This window comes from Kogia breviceps, chromosome 8 (genome assembly GCF_026419965.1).
Source record: "Kogia breviceps isolate mKogBre1 chromosome 8, mKogBre1 haplotype 1, whole genome shotgun sequence".
Classification (NCBI taxonomy): domain Eukaryota; kingdom Metazoa; phylum Chordata; class Mammalia; order Artiodactyla; family Physeteridae; genus Kogia; species Kogia breviceps.
In genome coordinates, this window is record NC_081317.1 from 22,824,342 (window position 1) to 22,850,244 (window position 25,903).

The 25,903-nt window shown below is 39.3% G+C and overlaps 1 protein-coding gene and 1 pseudogene across 1 annotated transcript in view; both read left to right on the top strand.

Moving 5' to 3' along the window:
• SVEP1 (sushi, von Willebrand factor type A, EGF and pentraxin domain containing 1) overlaps positions 1-25,537 on the top strand; it is a 193,390-nt gene extending 167,853 nt beyond the window's left edge. The window contains exons 41-48 of the mRNA XM_059072281.2: positions 1,281-1,344; positions 2,932-3,105; positions 6,029-6,205; positions 10,108-10,278; positions 13,600-13,695; positions 15,475-15,570; positions 19,840-19,933; positions 25,024-25,537. Of these exons, the coding sequence (XP_058928264.1) occupies positions 1,281-1,344; positions 2,932-3,105; positions 6,029-6,205; positions 10,108-10,278; positions 13,600-13,695; positions 15,475-15,570; positions 19,840-19,933; positions 25,024-25,045 (894 nt within the window). The 3' untranslated portion in view covers positions 25,046-25,537. The remainder of the gene's footprint in view (positions 1-1,280; positions 1,345-2,931; positions 3,106-6,028; positions 6,206-10,107; positions 10,279-13,599; positions 13,696-15,474; positions 15,571-19,839; positions 19,934-25,023) is intronic.
• On the top strand, positions 20,156-20,255 carry LOC131762106 (U6 spliceosomal RNA; annotated as a pseudogene).
• Positions 25,538-25,903: the final 366 nt, after the last annotated feature.

Genomic DNA, 25,903 nt, shown 5'->3' on the forward strand with positions numbered 1-25,903 from the left:
TTTCTGTAGTCAAAACATATTATTTTTTCAATAAGAAGAAAATGATAAATATATTTTTTTTAAATTTTAATTTTATTGGTTCAAAGTCAATGGAATTTTTATACGTAAAGATTTGTCAGTAATTAAACTGATAGCTCAAAGGAAATACCTTTGAATGGAAGATTAAGGATAAAAGACATCAGTCAATCAGATGAAAATCAAAGTCGAGGCGATTGCTCCTTTTCAGACATCTTGCTAATTTAGGACACAGCTTCAAGAGGTTATGTATCCAAAGAGCTCTGAGGATTGAAAAGCCATGACACAAAATCCATGTGCTAAGGTTCATATACTTGACTTAGAGTCAAGCCCCTTAATACATTACTTGGAACATAATCTTTTTTTTTTTAACATATGATGTTAGAGAATTTTATTTATCTTATTATTCCATAGTAAATTAGGAATTGAAAACATGGGAAAAGGTTATCATTAGGAACACTGATGATTACAGTAAAAGATAAACAACAAAAAAAGAGGAAGCAAGGACTCATAAAAATTATATCCATCTTAGCCTAGCTCAGCCTATAATAACTCTAGGGGGAGGGGGGGGGGTGGGAAACAGCCTGTATAGCCCCAAAGGGCTATGGGATATTGGAAAATATACCCAAAGTGCATTGAGAATAACAACTATAAATATTTTTAAAGTAAATTACATTATTTTTCACTCTATTTCTGAAGGCAGGGAAATAAATTTTAGAAAGATTTTTACTCAAAATATATAAAATTTTACTTGCTGGGGACCTTAATAGGGTAAGTTTATCTTTAATGGATACGTTACATTGTCAAAAAGTCAATCCTGATACCAATAAGATATCTTGACATGTTTCGTGTCCAGGGGTATAAATAAACGAATTCACCTTCTTTGCTGTAACTCTCAGATATTAAAAAATCAATTTAATTCAAAATATTTTTAAGTATCCTAAGCAAATATACCTCTCTGACATTTCAGACACATGCTTCATCAGTCTTTGCTATTGGTTATAATTAGTTATCATTTAAACAAAAAGTGAAACAAAGTCTGTACCTTAATTACACTCATCAGCCAGAATACGAATTTTGAGGTAACTTGATGAAAACATTTTTGAAAGTTTAAACCTACCTCTTAAACTATATTTATTTAATGAATTTATTTAGCATTCCAGTGCCAAGAGTTTCAAGTTCACATCTGAGGTGATTTTGCATTCCCTTAGTTTTTCATTATACAGGTACCATCTTGTCAGTGACCTGTTTTCATTGATTCACAGGGGAACAGGGAACGGGTCTGTCAGGAGAATGGACAGTGGAGTGGACGGGTGGCAACGTGCAAAAGTAAGTCAAATGACACTTAGTCACCAAAACGATACTAAGGACACAAAATAACAATGTGGCCACATTTTCTTTATAAGTCATTTTTGTAATTAAAAAAATAATTGGGGCTTCCCTGGTGGCGCAGTGGTTGAGAGTCCTCCTGCCAACGCAGGGGACACGGGTTCGTGCCCCGGTCCGGGAAGATCCCACATGCCGCGGAGCAGCTGGGCCCGTGAGCCATGGCTGCTGAGCCTGCGCGTCCGGAGCCTGTGCTCCGCGACGGGAGAGGCCACAACAGTGAGAGGCCCACGTACTGCAAAAAAAAAAAAAAAAAAAAAAAAATTGATTCTGTGAACTGCATGAGAACATTTTACAGGCTTTTGCTCAAGGGCACCAAACCAATAGAAGGGTGAAACACTGTGGTAGAGATTAATGATTAAACTGGAATAGAGCACAAGATTGTTGACACTGGAATGGCAAACATTTTGTTTAGAAACTAGTTAATTATTGAGTTTACCTGCCGTTTTATGGGATTTTCTCCAAAATAATGATAAATTAGAAGGCTTGGAGCTGTTGCCTTGGTAACAGTCCTGGGCAATACTGACATCTTCTTAAAATGATGTTGGTACCACTGTCCAATAAATGAATATTCACACTGTGTGGAACTTTCATTAACTCATTGTATAAGAACAGTCAAGTGTATTCAGCAGGATGTGGGTGAATACAGGTGACTCTGTTCCTAGGATATGGCTCGTATTACTCCTCTGCCGAAAGACAATGTATGTAAATAATAGTTACAAACCAATCGAAACGGCAGGCTTAAAAATGTTTTTCTCTTAATAATTCTGGAGGAGTCATCAAATTTTCAAACTAGAAGGGGCCTCTTGAATAATCTAGTCCAGACCCTTGAGTTGACCAATGAGTGAAAACGGGCTGGGAGAGGGGAAGTGACCTGCCCAGTATCAGAAATGAAGTTAGTGGCAGAGCTAATGCTAGGACTTGGGGTACCTGAATCTTTGTTCACTGTTGTTTCAACCATACTGTCTAGTATAGATTAATCAGTTGACTTTGTATGCAATAGGAATCTTAAGTCTTTTAAGCAATATTATATGGCTGAAATTCAATGGGGAATATGACTTTTTAGTTCTAAAAAAGAACCGTGTGTGCATGTGTGTGTATACATAAACACATACATAAACATTGAGTAACATCTCAGGTCACAGAAAGGCATCATTGGGCATTCCCAGTAATTGCATTTTTTAATCTCAGTTGTTCATTATCAAAAAGTGTGTGAATGTACGTGCAGGGTGAAAGGAGAGGAGACTGAAAAGGAAACACCTATGTCTGGAATAGGAAATTGCTATGCTGTGGGTGAGGGAATTGTTTCCATTTTGCAGCAGGTTTAATTCAAACTGCAATGATAATGGTTTGAATAGTTTCTATCTCTGAAATGCAAGATAGTAAGAAAATGTTCTGTATGGATCCTGTTACTCTGTGGTTTTCTTTTCTTTTTCTTTCTAAATTATTAAATAAGTGATACAAGTTCTTTGCAGAAGGAAAGAGGATTGGGAAAATCACTTAAGATGAAACTTTTCTTTTTCTTTTTAGAGACCAAGTGTGAAGCTCCACTTGGGTTCCTGAACGGGAAAGCTGAAGTTGAAAACAGTACTGCTGGACCCAGCGTGGTGTATTCCTGCAACAGAGGCTACAGTCTTGAAGGGGCACCCGAGGCCTCCTGCACAGAAAATGGGACTTGGAGTCACCCAGTTCCTCTCTGCAAACGTGTGTGTTGACCTTAGGAGGGGATTAAATCAGATTCAGTTTTCTAATTAGTTTCCCAAATGTCTAAACCATGGTGGAAAATTCACCTATAGGTGAGATTGGCCCAGAGAAAGAAATCTGTGCATATCTAAACCAAATATTATGGGGTATTTTTTTAACATCTTTATTGGAATATAATTGCTTTATAATGTTGTGTTAGTTTCTCCTGTATATCAAAGTGAATCAGCAATGTGCATACATATATCCCCATATCCCCTTCCTCTTGTGTCTCCCTCCCTCCCTCCCTGTCCCACCCCTCTAGGTGGTCGAGACCGAGCTGATCTCCCTGTGCTATGCAGCTGCTTCCCACTAGCTATCTATTTTACATTTGGTAGTGTATATATGTCAATATTACTCTCTCACTTCATCCCAGCCTACCCTTCTCCCTCCCCATGTCCTCAAGTCCATTCTCTACATCTGTGTCTTTATTTCTGTCCTGCCCCTATGTTCATCAGAACCATTTTTTTTTTTTTAGATTCCATGTATTTGTGTTAGCATACAGTATTTGTTTTTCTCTTTCTGACTTACTTCACTCTGTGTGACCAACTCTAGGTCCATCCACCTCAGTACAAATAACTCAATTTCATTTTTTTTATGGCTGAGTAATATTCCACTGTATATATGTGCCACATCTTCTTTACCATTCATCTGTCGATGGACACTTAGGTTGCTTCCATGTCCTGGCTACTGTAAATAGAGCTGCAATGAACATTGTGGTACATGACTCTTTTTCAATTATGGTTCTCTCAGTATATATGCCTGGTAGTGGGATTTCTGGCTCATATGGTAGTTCTCTTTTTAGTTTTTTTAAGGAACCTCCATACTGTTCCCCATAGTGGCTCTATCAATTTACATTTCCACCAATAGTGCAGGAGGGTTCCCTTTGCTCCACACCCTCTCCAGCATTTATTGTTTGTAGATTTTTTGATGATGGCCATTCTGACTGGTGTGAGGTGATACCTCAGTGTAGTTTTGATTTGCATTTCTCTAATGATTAGTGATGTTGAGCATTCTTTCATGTGTTTGTTGGCAATCTGTATATCTTCTTTGGAGAAATGTCTCTTTAGGTCTTCTGCCCATTTTTGGATTGGGTTGTTTGATTTTTGATGTTGAGCTGAATGAACTGCTTGTATATTTTGGAGATTAATCCTTTGTCAGCTGCCTCATTTGCAAATATTTTCTCCCATTCTGAGGGTTGTCTTTTCATCTTTTTTATAGTTTCCTTTGCTGTGCAAAAGCTTTTAAGTTTCATTAGGTCCCATTTGTTTATTTTTTTTTAATTTCCATTTCTCTAGGAGGTGGGTCAAAAAGGTTGTTGCTGTGATTTATATCATAGAATGTTCTGCGTGTGTTTTCCTCTAAGAGTTTTATAGTGTCTGGCCTTACATTTAGGTCTTCAATCCATTTTGAGATTACTTTTGTGTATGGTGTTAGAAAGTATTCTAATTTCAATCTTTTACATGTAGCTGTCCAGTTTTCCCAGCACCGCTTATTGAAGAGCCTGTCTTTCCTCCATTGTATACTCTTGCCTCCTTTATCAAAGATAAGGTGACCATATATGCATGGGTTTATCTCTGGTCTTTCTATCCCATTCCATTGATCTATATTTCTGGTTTGTGCCAGTACCGTACTATCTTGATTACTGTAGTTTTGTAGTATAGTCTGAAGTCCGGAAACCTGATTCTTCCAGCTCCATTTTTCCTTCTCAAGATTGCTTTGGCTATTCGGGGTCTTTTGTGTTTCCATACAAATTGTGAAATTTTTTGTTCTAGTTCTGTGAAAATGGCCGTTGGTAGTTTAAGAGGGATTGCATTGAATCTGTAGATTGCTTTGGGTCATTTTTCATTTTCACAATGTTGATTCTTTCAATCCAAGAACATGGTATATCTCTCCATCTCTTTGTATCATCTTTAATTTCTTTCATCAGTGTCTTGTAGTTTTCTGCATACAGTTCTTTTGTCTCCTTAGGTAGGTTTATTCCTAGGAATTTTATTCTTTTTGTTGCATTGGTAAATGGGAGTGTTTCCTTAATTTTTCTTTCAGATTTTTCATTGTTAGTGTATAGGAATGCAAGACATTTCTGTGCATTAATTTTGTATCCTGCTACTCTACCAAATTCATTAATTAGCTCTAGTAGTTTTATTGTAACATCTTTAGGATTCTCTATGTATAGTATCATGTCATCTGCAAACAGTGACAGTTTTACTTCTTTTCTGATTTGGATTCCTTTTATTTCTTTTTCTTCTCTGATTGCTGTGTCTAAAACTTCCAAAACTATGTTGAATAATAGTGGTGAGAGTGGACAACCTGTGTTGTGCCTGATCTTAGAGGAAATGGTTTCAGTTTTTCACCATTGAGAATGATGTTGACTGTGGGTGTGTCATATATGACCTTTATTATGTTGAGGTAGGTTCCCTGTATGCCTAGTTTCTGGAGAGTTTTTATCATAAATAGGTGTTGAATTTTGTTAAAAGCTTTTTCTGCATCTGTTGAGTTGATCATATGGTTTTCCTCCTTCAATTTATTAAATGGTGTATCACATTGATTGATTTATGTATATTGAAGAATCCTTGCATTCCTGGGATAAACCCCACTTGATCATGGTGTATGATCCTTTTAATGTGCTGTTGGATGCTGTTTGCTAGTATTTTGTTGAGGATTTTGGCATCTATGTTCATCAGTGATATTGGCCTGTAGTTTTCTTTTTTTGTGACATATTTGTCTAGTTTTGGTATCAGGGTGATGGTGTGAAGTTCTATATTTTTAAGCCTTGTATTATCAGCACTGAGAACACATCTCCAGCAGGGCTAATGCTCCACCTTCAAAGAAACAAACTCAGAAAAGAGGGAAAATACCAGTACACATTTTCTTTTATTTTTAACAGCAAATCCATGCCCTGTGCCTTTTGTGATCCCTGAGAATGCTGTGCTTTCTGAAAAGGAGTTTTATGTCGATCAGAACGTATCTATCAAGTGTAGGGAAGGCTTCCTGCTCCAGGGCCAAAGCATCATCACCTGCAACCCTGACGAGACGTGGACACAGACAAGTGCCAGATGTGAAAGTAAGTCAACACATGGGATCCAGTGAATTTCATTAGTGGGAAGTGTTTTCTCATCTTTGGGGGATTATTTTCAATCAGGCAACTTATATGTAGATATTTAGAACTCTGTCTTATCATGGTCATCACCTTCTGTCTTGCTACTTAAAAAAAGTTTTTTTAATTTGAAATCCAAACATAAAAACACAATCCAGAACTAGACTAAAACCTGCCTGACCAGAATTTACTGAACAGGTTTTCAAAACGTGCTCTTCTAAGAATGAGCAAGATATTAAATCTAAAATACCTTTTTTTCTCCATGCTGTCAGAGTCCCTAAATTCTCCTTTAATGGGCTATGCATGCTTTGCAATACAAAAATTATTTCACTGTGGTTCTCCAGCTTGAGCAGATATCAGAACCACCTAGAGGGCTTGTTAAAAACAGATTGCTGGGAGACTTCCCTGGTGGTCCAGTGGTTAAGACTCCATGTTCCCAATGCAGGGGGCCTGGGGTTCAATCCCTGGTCAGGGAACTAGATCCCACATGCTACAACTAAGACCTGGCACAGCATGCATACATATGTAAATAAATAAATAAATATTTTAAAAATTTTTTAAAAAGCAGATTGCTGGGCCCATCCTAGAGTGTCTGATTCAGTAGGTCTGGAGTGAGGCCTGAGAATTTGCATCTTTAACAGTTTCCCAGGTGTTGCTGATGGCAATACTGCTGGTCCTGGAACCACAACTGGAAAACCTCTGGGCTAGCACCATGCTGATACCTAACACACAGTCTGGCAGCATCTCTTGCTGCCTTGTGATAACTCTTGACATCATTCTGCTTTTTAAAATATTTTAATTTACATAAGTATTGGCTATTTTTTTCTTTTATTGAAGTATAGTAGATATACAATGTTGTGTTAGTTTCAGGTGGACAGCAAAGTGATTCAGTTACAAATATCTATATATATATATATTCTTTTTCAGATTCTTTTCCAATATAGGTTATTGTAAGATATTGACTGTAGTACCCTGTGCTATTTTATTTATAGTAGTGTGTATCTGTTAATCCCAAATTCCTAAGTTATCCCTCCTCCTCCTTTCCCTTTAGTAACCATAAGATTGTTTTATATGTCTGTGGGTCTGTTTCTGTTTTATAAATAAGTTCACTTGTATCATTTCTTAGACTCCACATATAAGTGATATCATATGATATTTGTCTTTCTCTGTCTGACATAACTTCACTTAGGGTGATAATCTCTAGTGCTGCAAATGGCATTATTTCATTCTTTTTTATAGAACTCTTGACATTTCTTAACACACATAAAGCATCTTTCCTGCGCAATATCCTGCCCTCCTTTGTGGTCCAGGCTACTCCCTCTACAGCAGTCAACTAACAAATATTCATTGAGTCTAACCAGATGCAAGGTAATGGGCTACATAGTATAAAAATATATTATGTCTACAGTGGTCTTCATTTTCGGAACACTTGCACTTTAATCAATGAGATTAAACATGTGCCTATGAAGTCCATGGGGATTCTGAAATCAGAGAAAACCTGGGTTTGAGTTCTGTCCTCAAAACTTTCTAATTCTAAACTTATGCTAGTGCCCTAACGTCTCTGAACTTTGGAGTTCCCATTTGTAAATGGCACCAATAGTTCCTATCTTATAGGTTTGTTTTGAAAAACGAATTGGTGTATATCTGTGATTTGTCCTGATAGGGTGAGCTGTAAAATAGCCCCAAATCCTTGAATTTTTAGCTAGCAGCCTACTGCAGCATTAGAATTTTGATTTTACTCCAGAAAAGTGTGTATCATACTTTTAGCTGGGATTTGGGTCCCAACTCCTTACGAAATCTACCCCTAGTGAAGTGGGAAGAACTAAGTATGTATAAGCCTTGACTGTCTAGGCTCCTTTAAAGCCATCAGCCTGAACTAAAGCAGGCCAAGTGGCCCGATTCCGCCCACATATCCTCACGTTGGCCTCAGCTCCCGGAGACTTACCACTCAGGGGACTGGAAGCAAGAGCCAGGAGAGACATGCATTTATTACAAATGTCCCTTCAGTGCATGCTTAATTATTCCTCAGTATTCTTGAGAAGATCCGGGGTTGCCTAGGAGAGGAGACAGTTTCCACAGTTCTTGTCCTCAATCCCTCTTTTGCATTTTCTGTTAGACAGGAAGTCTTTGGCTTAGAACAAATATCCTTCCTGAGGGACCAAAGCAGCCACCTTCCTCATCCTTTTCACCTCATCTTGCGATTTATCACTACAAATCAGTGATTAAAATTTAGTGTGTATGAGAATCCTCTGGGGAGAGTATGTAAGATGCAGACTCAAAAGCTAGAAAACCCAGAAGTTTGCATTTTTAATAAGAACCCAAGCTGCTTCCCACATAGGTGGCCTGAAATCCGTGCTTTGACAACCACGTCTGTGAACCATGAAGCTCACTGGTATCTTTTTACATGCTGTTCCCCCAACCTGGAAGCAATAGTCCTCTGATCCACTCAAGCTTTATAGCCTGGTCCAAAGGCCACTGTCGTTGTGATTCATACCCTGACAATCCTATGCATAATTAGTTACATTCACCACAATTTTTCTACAGTATGGCATCCGGACCTCTAATATAGCTCTTTTGAAGTTGTACGACAGTATTTCTTTGTCTATCTTCACCCATTTGTCTGAGCAAAGGTACAGCATTTTCTCCATTTATTTCTTTCCAGTTTCTGGTACACAGTATGCATTGATACATATTGGATATCTGACTGATTGAATTCATGTTTTTAACTACCTTAGAAGGAAAAGAAAATTTAGAAGAATCAGACAAATTGATCATCCCCTCTGGCAAGATTTTAATAGTATTATGACCACAAAGTGACCTTTTAGAAGCCAGTTCGTGAAGACTCATCTAAAAGTTAGCCTTATACAAACTGGATACTAATGAGAGTCCTGACTCCGATCCAGTCCTTGTCTTGTGAGACACCACAGAAAAACTCTAGTTATCTAGTTTATTCTCTTGTAAAATTCTCTCCAAGCAAAATTAGTTATAAACATTTTTATTTAAATATTCAGTACATGCGCTTTTAAAAGAGAAGATTCTCGTTCAATCTTATACTTCCCAAAAGAAGAGAGTCACTGCTTTACAGTCATGGAAAGAGGGAAACTAATGTGAAACCTTGAATTTCATAAACCTCATCAAGCTGTGTAAATGGAGTATCTTTAGGCTAAAGACAGTATTCATTCATTTACTCATTTTTCAAACATGTATCGAGAGCCCACTGTATGCCAGGCACTGTTCTAGGCACTAATAAAACAGCCATGATGGAATCTGCAGTACTGCAATTCATGATGTTTACTCTCAAGTGATAGACTATAAATAATCACCATGCTTCTTGTCTTCTTATTTGATAAGCATGCTGCATTGAAGTTCTTTTTTTTTTTTTTTTGCGGTACGCGGGCCTCTCACTGCTGTGGCCTCTTCCGTTGCGGAGCGCAGGCTCAGCGGCCGTGGCTCACGGGCCCAGCCGCTCCGTGGCATGCGGGATCCTTCCGGACTGGGGCACGAACCCGCGACCCCCGCATCGGCAGGCAGACTCCCAACCACTGCGCCACCAGGGAAGCCCCGTGCATTGAAGTTCTTATACCTCTTTGGCGAGGTATAAGAAGGCAAGACTTATTGCCTTGAGTATAAAATAGCTCAGCTTCAACATATGAATCAGAAGACAAAACCTTTGATTGTACATCTAATTTTTCTAGAGAGCAGCAGGTGATGCTTTTAGTTTCTGTTGTCTTTTAGATATTCTGTAGGTGAAAAGGTTACCTTTGTGTATTTTGTCTTTCCTCTTTAAGTCTTAGAGGTGAAACTGTCCTCTCCCAACCACTGGCTGGGTTAGTAGCACAAGCTTAATTATATTTTTGGTTTTCCTATAGAAATCTCATGTGGTCCACCAACTCACGTAGAAAATGCAATTGCCCGAGGTGTACATTATCAGTATGGGGACATGATCACCTACTCGTGTTACAGTGGATACATGTTGGAGGGTTCCCTGAGGAGTGTTTGCCTAGAGAATGGAACCTGGACATCAGCTCCTGTCTGCAGAGGTAAGGAAATATTTGAATGGTTAGTTCCTAGTGAAGCTGTAGGAAAATGCATATGGCAGTCTGATTTGGCCAACAACTAGTATGCATGCTATTTTATCTTTCCTTGGCTTTCAGTCTTCTTGTAACATGTGTGTCATTTTCCTTAACTTTATGAGTTTGACTTTTGAAGGCTTGCACACAGACCTCTGGCCCAGCACATGGCCCCTTTCTGAGTCAATCATGGCTCCTTACACAAGTCTTCTCTCCAAATCTTGGAAGTGTTATCCAGCTGCTAAGGGGAGCTGTGTCATGTCTGGACCATGAGGGCACCTCCTGGACACTCAGGTGTTTCAACACAGATTCCAGTTCTACTCGTCCATCCTGAGCAGCCCCCTGAGCCCCATAACGGATGAGGCAGCCCACCCAGAGGGCAGAGTATGAGACAAGAGGTACTGGGTGGCCCCAAGGAAGCAGAGCCCACCACTTGGTCTCCCTGGACATGCCAGGGGCTGGTGGCAAGCATTCCATGTTTACATGAGCTGTCTCTTTACCTGCTGGATTGAATTTGCAAACCTAAGGATGAATTTTGTGAGTGCATTCAATAATATCTTCTCGGGGACTTCCCTGGTGGCACAATGGTTAAGAATCTGCCTGCCAATGCAGGGGACACGGGTTCGAGCCCTGGTCCAGGAAGATCCCACATGCCGTGGAGCAACTAAGCCTGTGAGCCAAAACTACTGAGCCCGCAAGCCACAACTACTGAGCCCGCACGCACCTAGAGCCCAGGGTCCACAAGAGAAGCCACCGCAATGGGCCCACGCACCACAACGAAGAGTAGCCCCCACTCGCCACAACTAGAGAAAGACTGTGCGCAGCAACGAAGACTCAATACAGCCAAAAATAAATAAATAAATAAAACTAAAAATAATAATAATAATAATATGTTCTCGAGGAGGGGGAGGTTTCTATGTTGAAAATTCTGCAAAATGGAATGAGATAGATAATGAGGCATCCTAGTATGTCCTTCTAAAACTTACATTTCTCTAATAAGATATTTACAAATCATAGTAATTATTCCATTCATTCTGCAAATACTGAAAGTGAGGAATTCTGCTACTGAACAAGACAGACATCACCAAGGAACTAAAAGAATAATCAAGTTGTTAGATGGGTTGTCCACATGGCCATGAGGACAGTGGTCAGATTTGGATTGGGGGTGAAAAAAGGCCAAAGTCTTTTAAAAATTATTTCATTGTTGATTTTTCAATTTTATAGTTGATTTACAATACTGTGTTAGTTTCAGGTGTACAGCAAAGTGATTTGGATATATATTCTTTTCCAGATTCTTTTCCATTATAGGTTATTACAAGATATTGAGGGAATTCCCTGCAGATAGAGTGGTTAGGACTCTGCACTTTCACTGCTGAGGGCCCGGGTTCAATATCTGGTTGGCAAACTAAGATCCCGCAAGCCCGCATGGTGCAGACCCCCGCCAAAAAAAAAAAGATATTGAATGTAGTTCCCTATGCTATACAATAAATCCTTTTAATTTATTTTATATATAGTATTGTTTATCTGTTAGTCCCATACTCCACCTCCTCTCCCCTTTGGTAACCATAATTTTATTTTCTTTATCTATGAGTCTGCTTCTGTTTTGTAAATAAGTTCATTTGTATTATTTTTTAGTTTCCACATATAAGTGATATCATATAATATTTGTCTTTCGCTGACGTACTTCACTTAGTATGATAATCTCTAGGTCCATCCATGTTGCTGCAAAATGGCAATATTTTGTTCTTTATGGCTGAGTAATATTCCATTTTGTGTGTGTGTGTGTGTGTGTGTGTGTGTGTTGTGTGTGTGTGTGCATATATATGGACACTTAGGTTGATGCACACTTAGGTTGCTTCTTGGCTGTTGTCTGGTGTCTGCTATTAGCTACTGGCTATTAGCAGCTATTGTCTGCTATGAACACTGGGGTGCGTGTATCTTTTTGTATTACAGTTTTTGTCTTTTCTGGATATATGCCCAGGAGTAGGATTGCTGGATCATATGGTAACTAATATGGTAAATTTTAAAAAATTTTTAAGGGACCTCCATACTGTTCTCCTTAGTGTCTGCACCAATTTACATTCCCACCAACAATGTAGGACGGTTTTCTCCACACCCTGTCCAGCGTTTATTATTTGATGATGGCCATTCTGACGGGTGTGAGGTGATACCTCATTGCAGTTTTAGTTTGCATTTCTCTAATAGCTAGTGATGTTGAACATCTTTTCATGTGCCTGTTGGCCATCTGTATGTCTTCTTTGGAGAAATGTCTATTTAGATCTTCTGCCCATTTTTAAATTAGGTTGTTGATTTTTTTTGATATTGAGTTGCATGGGCTGTTTGTATATTTTGGAAATTAAGCCCTTGTCGGTAGCATCATTTGCACATATTTTCTCCCAGCCCCTAGGTTGTCTTTTCATTTTGTTTATGGTTTCCTTTGCTATGCAAAAGCTTATAGGTTTGATTAGGTCCCATTTGTTTATTTTTGCTTTTATTTCTTTTGCCTTGGGAAACCGACCTGAGAAAATAGTGCTACAATTTATGTCAGAGAATGTTTTGCTAATGTTCTCTTCTAGGAGTTTTATGGTGTCATGTCTTAAGTCAAAAATGCCCAAGTTTTCAGTGACTTTGGGGGCAGGGGGAATTGAGGAAATGAGTGAATGAAAGGCATGAGCCTCAAAAGAGGCAAGGGTTATTGCAAGAGAAAAGACATTAATTGTTTGGAAGCAGCAATAAGAAATGAGGTCACCAACACATGGGTTGTAAGAGTATGTGCAAACTCCTCTTCAGAGGGATGCTGAGGAGGTGGTATCCTCAAGGAATAGCCCAGGTGTCACTTAAAGTCAGAAGTCAAATGAAAGTTGTGTGTTTGTTTACTTGTTTGTTTGTTTCTTCACTTAAGATAGTGTGGGACAGTGGTATCACCAAAGAGCTACCGGCTATCAAAGGCCTCCTTTGGAAGAGAATTTTCGCATCTTCTCGAAGGGCACTTCCCCTGGTCCAGATCAAAAGAGACTATCTTTTTATATAAACCGCCTTGTTCCCTCCTGCCCTGAATCCTCAAATTATGAAGACGTTGATAGTTACATTCTCAGAACTACCCAAGCTTGTTTATGCCCCTCCTGAGCCCCTTATGCTCATCCCCAATCGAATCTTGAGATTGGGTTTTGTTTCCCTTCCTTAAAACTCGATTCAAGGAAATATCAAGAAATGTAAATAATCGGTCCTATTTTCTGACGACCACCCTTCCATAATTCCCTAGATTTAGGACTCATCCTGCTTGTTTTTCAGCTGTCTGTCGGTTCCCATGTCAGAATGGAGGTATCTGCCAACGCCCAAATGCTTGTTCCTGTCCAGACGGCTGGATGGGGCGTCTCTGTGAAGAGCGTGAGTCTGTCCTCAAATCTTACTTTGAGTCCCAGTGGTTAGCCTAGAAGTTGCCAACTCAGGGGAGTTACCAGGAGCTGCCTTTACTAGTGGCAGAAACTCACTTGCTTAAATCCCATAGCAGACCAGACAGAGGGCCAAGGGCTGCTTTACATATGTCATTTAGTTGCAGAACATCAGTGATCTTGAAAAATACAGTTATCAAGATCCATCCAGAGCTGTCTTCATCTGCCTCCTGGCACAGATTTCCAAGAATCTTCTTGGGAAGGAGCTTATAATAGGGGGTTCCACAACCTTGGTCTTCCTTTATCTCACTTCTGTTTATGTTCTGTGCCATGCATTGCTACAGTTGGTATAAATTCATGGCACTGCATAACATTGTACTTTTCAGGTAAGATTTGGAGCCCACCATTAATTAAGGGTAGCTCTTCCCAATTAAGAAAGTAAGGAAAGTTGGTAGTCTTGTATCTATACAGTGCTTGATAAATTAACATAGAATTTCAATCCGCATGGAAATGCATTTAAATTTGAATTTCCGAAAGAATGTAAATGAATGGTTTTAATTTTTTTAATGTCTAAACTATACTTTGTTTCAGTCTCTTAAAATATATATATGTATGGAGAAAATGATTTCATGTTTCATTGGGAATGTGTAAATCACATTGAGTCACTAACGTGATGGCCATTTATCAGTTCTTTTTAAGGCCAGACATTTTATAAGAGATGCTAAAGTGTAACTATTGCAACTAATCTAGAAAGGAAAATATAGGATGGAAATCAATTTAGGCTGCTAACAACTCACCAAAGCAACCAAAGCAAGTGTTCTCACAGTGATTCATAAAGAAGAGAATTGCATTTTTCCTTCTTCTCTCCAATCCTGCCTTCCCACTTAGGGCTCCCACTCATGGCCTTCTATAATGCTAAGGAGCCAAAGACTCGGGAAACATTTACCCTGGGGTAACAACAGGCTTGGCTTAGTTCACTGAACATGTGCTGATAATGCATTAGAGCAGGCCTTCCCAAGCTTTACTGTGCATACAAAACACCTGGAAGAAGTTAAATGCAGATTCTGATTTGGTAGATCTGGGCTGGGACCTGAGATTCTGCATTTCTAGCCAAGTCCTACATAATACCAACGTTTTGGGTTTGAGAACCGTGCTTTGAGTACCAAGCCAGTAGACAATCTCACTCCTTTTAAACAGACTACACCTCTTTACAGAGCTCAGTAATTTCTAGTAGGAGAAGCGATTGCCGTGGAGGGTGTAGGGGAGGCCTCATTCAGTCACCATCGGGCCTCAGCTCCAAGAAGATAAAGACTGAGCTGTCCCATCACTACTAATGTGTTACAAACACCAGCCCACAGAAGAGCTTATGACTCCCATTCTCACATTTAATTAAAGGCAAGAAGAGAATCTCGAGGTAGCCAAACCCTCTTAGAGCACTTTATGTAATTTGTAATGGAAATTTGAAAGGGTAACAAACGGAGAACATTCTGCTTAGTTTGTGAAGAGAAAGCAAAGCACTCAGCAGGCATCGATTACAGTGTGTCCTCTCGGAAAGAGTGCATCTGGCATTAGAGTCATTACATCAGGTTGAGGGTCCAGACTGACTTTCTGGATTGTGTTTTCCCAATGATACTGATTAATAAACAGAGCACATACGGAAGATTTTCTAGTGGGTCAACCAGGGCTTTACTCCTCCTGGAAAATGTTTTTTGAACACTTGAACATATCTGAGTGTATGTGTTTTGATCAAATCCTTTTTTGATCTCCTTTCTAGCAATCTGCATTCTTCCCTGTCTGAACAGCGGTCGCTGTGTGGCACCTTATCAGTGTGACTGTCCATCTGGCTGGACAGGGTCCCGCTGTCACACAGGTAGGCCTCCTCTCATGGTTTGTTTTCTTGGTGACTTGACTCTGTGAAGCCCTACAGGACACTGATGAGTGTGACTCAGATTCAGAGGTGGCAGCGAAACAAAAGGGTATCAGAATTTCTCAAGAATTCCTCAAGGGACTTCCGTGGCAGTCCAGTGGTTAAGAGTCCACGCTTCCAGTGCGAGGGGCATGGGTTCAATCCCTGGTCAGGGAACTAAGATCCCACATGCCGCATGGGATCTCGGTTGAAAAGATCCAAAAAAAAAAAAAAAAAAAAAACCCATTCCTCAAGGTGGTCCCTTGAATGGCGGTCTCAATGCTGAACCTATGGCTGCCTCAGAGACACCTCTGGGGGCCGTGTGACAAAAAAAGAGCATCTGAGTCGACTCAGTTGTCAGCCTTCTTCATGTCATTTGCTCTATTTTGCAGAATGTAGAGGAAACATAATGCAGAAGTTTGGAAGAATATTTATTTTAATCTCTATGAAGCTAAAGCAGTAAATTCGTAGTACCTATCTAGAAAGAACAAGGCTCTAAATAAATACAATTTAAGTTAAAGTGAAAAAACTCAACAAGAGATGGTTCCTTATCATGGAAGACAGTAACAAACTGTTGTTGATTGGTTGGTGACAAACATGTGCCCTTAGTAACCCTTGTCTATCTCAAATACGGGCATTTATCCCACTGTACTTTGCTGTCTGTTTAATTGCTTGGTTATTAATCTTTCCCTGCCCTCACTAGATTATATGCCAGCTGAGGGCAGGGATATTCCTTTGTGATCTTTACATCTTCAGTACCTAGCATAGTGCCTGCATATGATAGGATTTTTAGTAATTGTCTAATAAATCAATCAGTTTCAAATAATAGATTTTTTTACCTTTTTAATGTCCTAATTTTCAGGCAACTATTAAAAGCAAAGAACTTGCTATATTTATTTCACACTCCACTATTCCTCCTGTAAATAATATGTATACCACCTCCTAGTGAGGTTAATTGTAAAGTAGAACAGGCTAGCTGACACCAGAGCTTGTCATGAGCTCTGAGTCTGGGGTGACCATATAATTTAGTCTCCAGACTGGGACGTTTTTGAGAATGAAAGGGGCACTTTTAATAAGTAAGCCAGGGAAATGGTAGTGAAAGGTAAAAAAGGCAAAATCAGATGTGCAGCCACCCCACATAAAGCCAAAAGCGAGGCATCCTTGAGTGTAGGAAGGGAAAAATGTAACACCGGAGGCTAAATTTGAAGCTTTTATTTGAAAGCCTTACAGCAATCTATCTGGTATTTCTTTATTACAAATCAACCTTGGTATTTATCTATATTTCTCATGCATACAAAATTGAACCTACCTGCAAACCAGCCTTGCCCTTTCCCAGGCATCGTATCTTTGCAGGTGGCGGCATCGTGCTTCCAGATGGAGACATCCTCCACTCTCCCTCCCCTTCATCTGAGATTACCAGTATCAGCACTCCTTCTGTTCCTTCCTGCACAGTATCTCTTGCATCTTACTCTATCCGCACGATCACCAGCTAGTAAAAGACCTCTCCTTTGGATCACCGCCAGAGTCTACTACTTGACCTTCCCATCTCCTTTTCCAAAACACCATTACACACTACCTTGGTCATGAATTGCCCTTTTTAAGAACCTAAGATGGTTGCCTGTTGTCTTCACATCCAACCCAAATTCTTCTGACTCTCAGACTGGCGTCAGCACACCTGATACACCTTACTTCCCATCCTGCCAGTCACATCCTGTCCCCTGCAGACATGGCTTCCTCTGCCTATTGAAACTTGACCCAACCTCCAAAGCCCTGCCTAAGTTTCCTCTGTCCCTAAACTTGCTCTCTCCCACAATAATCTGTCTTCTAACATTCCATGTCTATAGATATTACACAGTCAGCTAGAACCATGCCATTTAAAGCTCAGTTGATCTATTTGTATTTCTTTTAGCTCTTTAGCTCCCTAACTGACCTTAATGACATGAGCCGTATAGTCTTTATTTTTTTTTTCAATCTTCCTGCAGCTACCTCAGCCCATATCCCACACATACCCACTAAGTATTGATATTAAATATACAAAAGTGTATAAAACAGGAGCTCCTGCCCTCCAGAATCCAATGTAGAAAATAAGAAGGGATACAGAGTGGCCTATAAGTAGGTGACTAGAGGCTAACTGAATTCTTTAAAAGGACAACAGTGAAGACGGGTAAACTACCCAAGTGCAGACCTTCAGAAAAGGCTTTCCAAGCATCGAATCAAAGGAAGAGGAGTCACCAGGAGGAGCTCGTTCTAGCCAAAGGCATGGAAGAGTAGCACAAATGTGATCAGCAAAATAGAGCTGAAGCCACAGAGGCAGTGTAGGGGTGTGGCTGGAAATGAAGCTGTAAAGATGGGCAGAGCCAAATTAGGAAGCGCGTTGCCTGCCAAGTTCAAGATGCCGGATTATGTCTTCTGAGCCACAGAAGCCACTAAAGGGTCTTCAGCAGGAAGATCATGTGATCAGATTTTCGTTTTGAAAAATGATTTTGGCAGCAGTACGGAGAAGGGCAGAAAGCAAGACTTAAATTAGGGAGACTTGTTAGGGAGTTATCAAAGCAGAATTGGCAAGAGCTTATGAAGTCTAGAGAAATGAGGACGGCCAAAAAGGATGAGAGAAGTTAGGGAGATGAATCAACACTACTTGGTTATAGATGTATTGTAGGAGTAAAGGTCTGAAGAGAGTCAAGACTGATATTTCCAGTTTGGGCCCCTGAGTGGAAGGTGGTGCCACTTCTACCCTTGAGATAGAGAACCCAAGAGGAACAGGTTTGAAGGTACAGATAAGGAGTTAAGTAGGTAAGGACATGCTGAGTTTGAGGGGCCAGTGGAACATAAAAGGGAGAGGTCTGACAGGCAATTGGATGATGGTTTGGGTTCCCAGAAGACTCATCTACATTGAAGATAGACATATGTCAGTCATCATTGGGAAACATTCATGGGGGAGAAAAAATAAGTCTTTGCAGAAGACACGTAGCATGAGAAGGTGGCCCAGAATAGAACGTTGGGGGCACCCTTGTTATAGGGAAGGAGGAAAGTGTTAGGCTTTTAGACAGAGAAGTGAAAATAATAAAAAATTTGTTAGTACAGTCAGGTACCACTAAATCATCATGCTCTTGAAAAAGAGTAATTTTTTAAATATATATTAGCAAGCAGATATGGAGAATTAGTTGTGGATTGGATTATTGGGGTTTCTTTTTGCTATTTTTAACCCTGCTTTATTTCGTAATTTCCTTTTTGTTACATTGCAAATACAGTCATTCTGTTAGCTTGCTCGTCAAGAAAGCTAAGGGCAAAGGCTGGTGTTTTCCTTCTTGTCCTCTCTCAGTGCTTATCCAGTGCCTGGATTGCTGACGTTTTCCCCATACTTTATGAATGAGTGATTAGAGAAGTGACATTTCTTTATCTCTCACCAAAGATGAGTTTTTCCTCTGGGGAAGCCTGCCCTTTCCAAGCTATGAGGCTGAAATCATGAGACTTAAATGTTTCTCGTTTCCAGCTTTCTCCCAACAGACATTTTATTTTTTCTTTGATACGTTAAACTGACTGGTCTTCATCAGTTTTTAGTGTCCTTAGGTTTTTTAACAGATAGATTCATGCAGATGAAGTGTTTGAGACTAAGGACTTGTGAGAAAGATGTCTGCATAGTAAATCTCTGGGTGTTCACTCAGGGTTTCACCTGTGGCTAATTTTTAACTCTACCCCAGGTTCTGTAATTCCAATGCTAAAAGCCATGAAATACGTTTCCTAGCAAACACAAAGGGCTTTCAAATTATCCGTGATGTTAGACAATCTGCATGCCTGATCTGTTGTCGTAAGAGTTGATGTCTGATGTTATGACTTCATCAGTCATAGAGTTCAGTGCTGGCTCCCTCCAGAGACTTACAGTCTCATCGAGTATTTGAATAATTTGCAGTTCAAAACAGTATGTGTCAAATTAGTTGAACAAATAAAAAGATTAAGGAGAAAAATCAGTCGACTCTGAGTTATCCGCAAAGGTTTCAGTATGTAGGTAGAACTTAACCTGGGGCTTAAATATGAAAATTGACTCGGTTGGAAGGAAAAAGGGAGGTGGTACCACATAATGACATGAGGTTGAGCAAAGTAGCAGGATGCAGTCCATGAGGAATGGTGGTGGCTGGAGCAGAAAGCAGAGTCAAATCTTATTCTGCCTGCCTTCATGGACATCTTCAGATTGCTCAGTATTCATTAAATAAATACATGAATTTTTCATCCCAGCTGTTTGCCAGTCTCCCTGCTTAAATGGTGGAAAATGCGTAAGACCAAACCGATGCCATTGTCTCTCAGCTTGGACAGGACATGACTGTTCCAGGTAAGACAACCAAAAACTACTATTTATCTATAACATAAGGAGACTGAAATTCAAATTAGTTAAGTTGTCTCAAGAGCCAGAAGGTACCTCTAGTTTGAATGTAAGCATTTTGTATCCAAAACTATCCATTTTGAGATTTTTCCTAAATTTGAACTAAAGCCAAACGAAGAAGTATTAGTTAAGGATTGACAAATAAAACAATGATTTCTCGAAAACACATATGTGTTACAGCACACATACTAAAATTGGAACAACACGGAGAAGATTAGCATAGCCCCTGCATAAGGAGGACTTGCAAATTTGTGAAATGTTCCATATTTTTCCCCCCCCAAAAAAGAAAAAAGCGTTAATTAAACAAATAAATTAACTGCCTTCTTGAACAGAAGATTGCACCCTTCATATGCAAGGCTGCAAATAAATAACAAACGCAATATGTTTTATTGATGTTCATTTCTGTTCCTGTTTATAATAAAAAATAGAATTGAAATTGATGATAAGGAATGTTTATTTTTAAAGTCAAAATTTTTGTTTCATGTTTTGTACGGTATATATAGTCAGTATTTAATGGACTACAAGAAAATTTATGTAAAAATGTGTTCTAGCAATTGGTTTCTCATTTCTAACCAGATAAATATCATAGTTGAGAAAAGATTATCACAAAAATAAATCAAAGGAGAAATAGTTTGAAATAATTTTTAAAAAATAATAATAATTTAAACTTTGTTATTGAGGTGTAATGGACATACATTATATTAGTTTAGTATATTAGTACAACATAGTGATTCAATATTTGTATATATATATTGCGCAGTGATCACCACAATAAGTCTAGTAAACTATGTAAGTCCATGTACATAGTTATAAAATTTTTTGGTGTGATGAGAACCTTTAAGATCTACTGTCTTACCAACATCAAATGTGCTATACAGCATTATTAATTATAATTGCCATGTTATACATTACATCCCCATGACATTTATTTTATAACTGGAAGTTTGTACCTTTTGACTCCTTTCACCCATTTTGCTCACCCGCTACCCCCACCGCTACCTCTGGTGACCACCCACCAGTTCCGTGTATCTATAAGTTTGGTTTAGGTTTTGGTTTTAAATTCTACATACAGACGAGATCATATGGTATTTGTCTTTCTTTGACTCATTTCACTTAGCATAATGCCCTCAAGGTCCATCCATGTTGTCAGAGTTGGCAAGATCTCATTCTTTTTATGGCTTAATAATATTCCATTGTGGTATGTGTGTGTGTGTGTGTGTGTGTGTGTGTATGTGTATACACATACACATGTTTTCTGTATCCATTTATCCATTGATGGACACTTAGGTTGTTTCCATGTCTTGGCTATTGTAAATAATGCTGAAATGAACATGGGGGTACAGATATCTTTTAGAGTTAGTGTTTTTGTTTTCTTCAGTTAAATACCCAGAAGTGGAATTGCAGAATCATATGATAGTTTTATTTTAAATTTTTTGAGGAACCTCCATACTGTTTTCTACAGTGGCTGTACCAATTTACATTCCCACCAATAGTGCATAAGGGTTTCCTTTTCTCTACATCCACAGCAGTGCTCGTTATTTCTTGTCTTTTTGATACTAGCCATTCTAATAGGTGTGAGATGACGTCTAATTGTAGTTTTAATTTGTGTTTCCCGATGATTAGTGATGTTGAGCATCTTTTCATGTACCTACCTGTTGGCCTTCTGTATGTCTTCTATGGAAAAATGTCTGTTTGGTTCCTCTGCCCATTCTTTAATCAGATGGAGGTTCTTTTGCTCTTGAGTTGTATGAGTTCTTTATATTTTTTGGATGTTAACCCCTTACAAGATATATGGTTGGCAAATATTTTCTTCCATTCAGTAGATTGACTTTTCATTTTGCTGATGCTTTTCTGTGCTGTGCAAAATCTTTTTAGTTGGATGTAGTCCCACTTGTTTATTTTTGCTTCTGTTGCCTTTGTTTTTGGTGCCAAATCCAAAAAAAATCATAACAAGGCTAACGTCAGGGAGCCTACCACCTATGTTTTCTTCTAGGAGTTTTAAGGTTTCAAGTCTTACATTCAAATCTTTAATTCATTTTGAGTTGATTTTTGTGTACGGTGTAAGATAATGGTCTACTTTCATCCTTTTGCACGTGGCTGTCCAGTTTTCCCAGTACCATTTATCGAAGAGACTGTCCTTTCCCCATTGTATATTCTTGGCTCTTTTGTTATAAGTTAACTGACCATATATGTGTGGATTTATTTCTGGGTTCTCTATTCTGTTCATTGATCTGTGCATCTGTTTTTATGCCAGTAACATACCATTCTGATTACATATTGCATCATACCATTGACAAAAGATTTTCAATATTAAAACATTGTCCTCACAAATATTGCAATGTTGGAACATCACCAGCTCTATTTAAAAACTTTTAATATACATCATTGTATTACATCACTTAGATTTGTATTTTGTATATTTACTTCCATCTTATAGGAATCATTAAAAACAAATGGATATTTCCATATTGATTTTTTAAAGTTAACTGAAAAGAGCTTTTATTTTTCATTTCCTTTTATTTCATTTCGACTGGAATATCAAAGTCAACTTGCAAAGACAAAAATCTATCCAAATACAAATTTAATTAACAAAAAAATCTGTCTCATGCCCATGAATCTCTTCATATCACCTCAAATATATGCCATCTCTGCAGAGAGAAAAAAAAAAACTGAACCCCAAAGAACAAATTTGGATTGTACAAGTATATTTAGAAGTTTCCAAGATAAAGATGATCATTTTACCTGAGAGCAGAGTCGAAAGAACTTGAGAGTCAAACTGGAGAGAATTGCTGGGAAAAAAGAGAGCAAAGAATAGAAGAGAGAGAGAGAGAAAGAGAGAGAATAAAAGGTATAAGTATGACAGTGACTGAAAAAGGAACAGGAAGTATTTGTAACATTCTTATAATTTTAGACTTTATGTTTCAACTACTCCATTTTACAGATAAGAAAAGCAAACTCAGAGTTTGCGTGATCCCCTAATATCAAAATACAGTTGACCCTTGAACAACATGGATTTGTTTACCTGTATGCAGATTTTTTTGCAATAAATCCATAATACAGTGCACACGATCTGGCTGACTCTGTGGATACACAGCCACAACAACAGAGGACTGACCAACTGTAAAGTTGTACACCAATTTTTGACTGCTGAGAGGGTCAGCGCCCCTAACCCCGACATTGTTCAAGGGTCAGAGGAGCTTTTTCTTGACCAGGGGAAGGGTAGTTATCAGCTTATGTTAAAATACTGTCTATTAATAAAGATACCACAATCTTCTAGATTTTTTTATGCAGAAGGTTGATAAAGGAATCCCAAAAAATGATGGCAAATTCACCGTAGAGGCATTTCCCACATTCAAGGAAAGGTCAACACAGAGGCCTCAGCAGGCCCCCTGCCCCTTCTTATGCTGTGATGGATTTTTCTAGGAGACGTGAATTAGCTAGGACTCTCTTACTGCAACTCTAACTGGCTTAAGCAAAGAGAGGAATCTCTTATCGCAATAATGGGATCGTGTATGGAACCCAAAGATGTGGGTTGGCTCAGCATCAGGATGACCAGACTGAGTTCCTGAAGCCACCTGAAGTCTCTCACCTCCCATCTCACCTCCTCTCTCCAGCATCTTCCCCATGCTCTCTTGCTGCAGAGTGCTTTCCTCTGCTGTTCAGTTCTCATGGAAGGACAGAAATGCTTATAGAGCCCACATTTTACCTGTCACACTCCAGTATCTACAGAAATAGTGTGCGGACCCAGTTTAAAACTTCAGGAGAACTCACGAGTCCAGATTGATTTAGGTGCCCACCATGGATCGATCAGTCAATGGTGATCCTAGGTTAGGTCATGTTATACTAACGTGAAAAGTCATTTTGCTAAAACTTTTACCATACCTTTGGGTAAAGGGCAGAAGAGACTGGCAATTCACTGAAGAAAGAAAAGTGGAGTATAATTCCCTGAAATGGGGCGGGGAGAAAGCTTTTCTGAGAAATCAAAATAATAAATGTTTACAAATAATATTTATTTCCTTCTCTCCCACGAGATTGAGTGCCTTAAAGATTGTCTCCCTCATACTTAGTATAGGCACAAAAATTGATGCTCAATCAATGCTGGCTGACAGAGCAGTTTCTGGGCATCTGTGACAGCTGGTGGAGAAACACCCCATGGCATTCATTAAATCCCTCAACCTGCATCCTTCTCTGATGATGAATAAGACTGACACAGTATTCTTCCCAGATAGTTCAATCCTTAAGGAAGAGACTGTTTGCTCTGATCTCTGTGTGCAGAAAATGAATCCTAAACAAATGCCATAAATAAAAACCATAGACAGGGGCTTCCCTGGTGGCGCAGTGGTTAAGAATCCACCTGCCAATTCAGGGGAGACGGGTTCGAGCCCTGGTCCGGGAAGATCCCACATACCGCGGAGCAGCTGAGCCCGTGCGCCGCAACTACTGAGCCTGTGCTCTAGAGTCCACGAGCCACAACTACTGAGCCTGCGTGCCACAACTACTGAAGCCCGCACACCACAACTACTGAAGCCCACGCACCTAGAGCCCATGCTCTGCATCAAGAGAAGCCACCGCAATGAGAAGCCCGTGCACCGCAACGAAGAGTAGACCCCGCTTGCCGCAACTAGAGAAAGCCCACACACGGTAATGAAGACCCAACGCAGCCAAGAATAAATTTTAAAATCTATTAAAAAAAAAAAAAAAGAAAAGAAACCCACAGACGGTTCAGGCTGTAAGAGACCTTCAGGTTCACCAAGTCCAAACCCCTCATTGTACAGATGAGCGGATTATCAAACAGGAAACTAGTGACAGAGCCAGGACTAAAACTCCAGTGTGCTGATTCTCACATCTTTTCATATGTTAGTGCTTTTTCTCCATGTCCCTTTGTTTTCTCAAGAAATGGCCCCCATCCATCCAAACAACATCACAGATGATGCCCAGGTATCTGAGACTTTCAATTGCGTTTTAATTAGCCCCCAAATAGCTGTTCCCCCTTCAATTCAGTCTTTTCTGTTGAATCTCTTTTTTTTTTTTTATTCCAGGAAAAGGAGGACTGGCTTTTAACCACTGCACAGCCAACCAGCTCTCCTAAAATGCAGGATCATCTCTTCCTGGCAGTCCTGGACATCCCAGAATTTACGCAAAGACATTCCAACACGGTGCTGGGTCTTGTCTTGTTTTAGTCAACTTGTTGCTTTTGGTTTACCTTTTTATTTTGTGTTATATTTTGTTATTTCTTGTGACATACTTTCTTTTTAAAAATATGCCTGTATTTTCTATATAAAAATATATTAAATAGATGCTGCTCCACTCTCACAAAATGTACATATTCTCCTGTCTATGGGGAAAGTTCCTGGTACACATTTTTATTCAGTTACTTAAAATGATTTTTCAATTAAAATATATTTTGCTACTAAATAATGTTTTGCTGGATAGTGCCATTTTGTGAGGTGGCCCAGGAATAATGAAGAGGATTCATGATCTATGCCACCAGCATATTATGGGATTCCACGCAGTGTACTGAGAAATTACAATAAAGGAGACCCCTTCATGCTATTTCCATCTTCTCTACCATATGTGTAACGGTCAAGGTTTCCTTTTATTTAATTGGAAAGTAACTATTGGACCTACTACCCTCCACAGAAAATGGTGTCCTGGTGCTGAGGGCAGCCTGGCTAATTCCTTCAACAACATTTGGAAAGCTATAGGCATCAACTTAGTGGATTGGGGAAAAAAGCATAATGACCATGGTTCACAAAATAAAGTGCTCCCCTTCCTTCTCACAGCTGGAATAAGAAATGCAAGTACTGGAAGATTAACAGACAGCCCATTTCTGGGTCATAATCCCACAACTCACTGCTTTGGGAGAAAGGAGATAGGAATAAAAGAACAGGGAAAGGGAAGGAAAAAGGCAAATGAGGA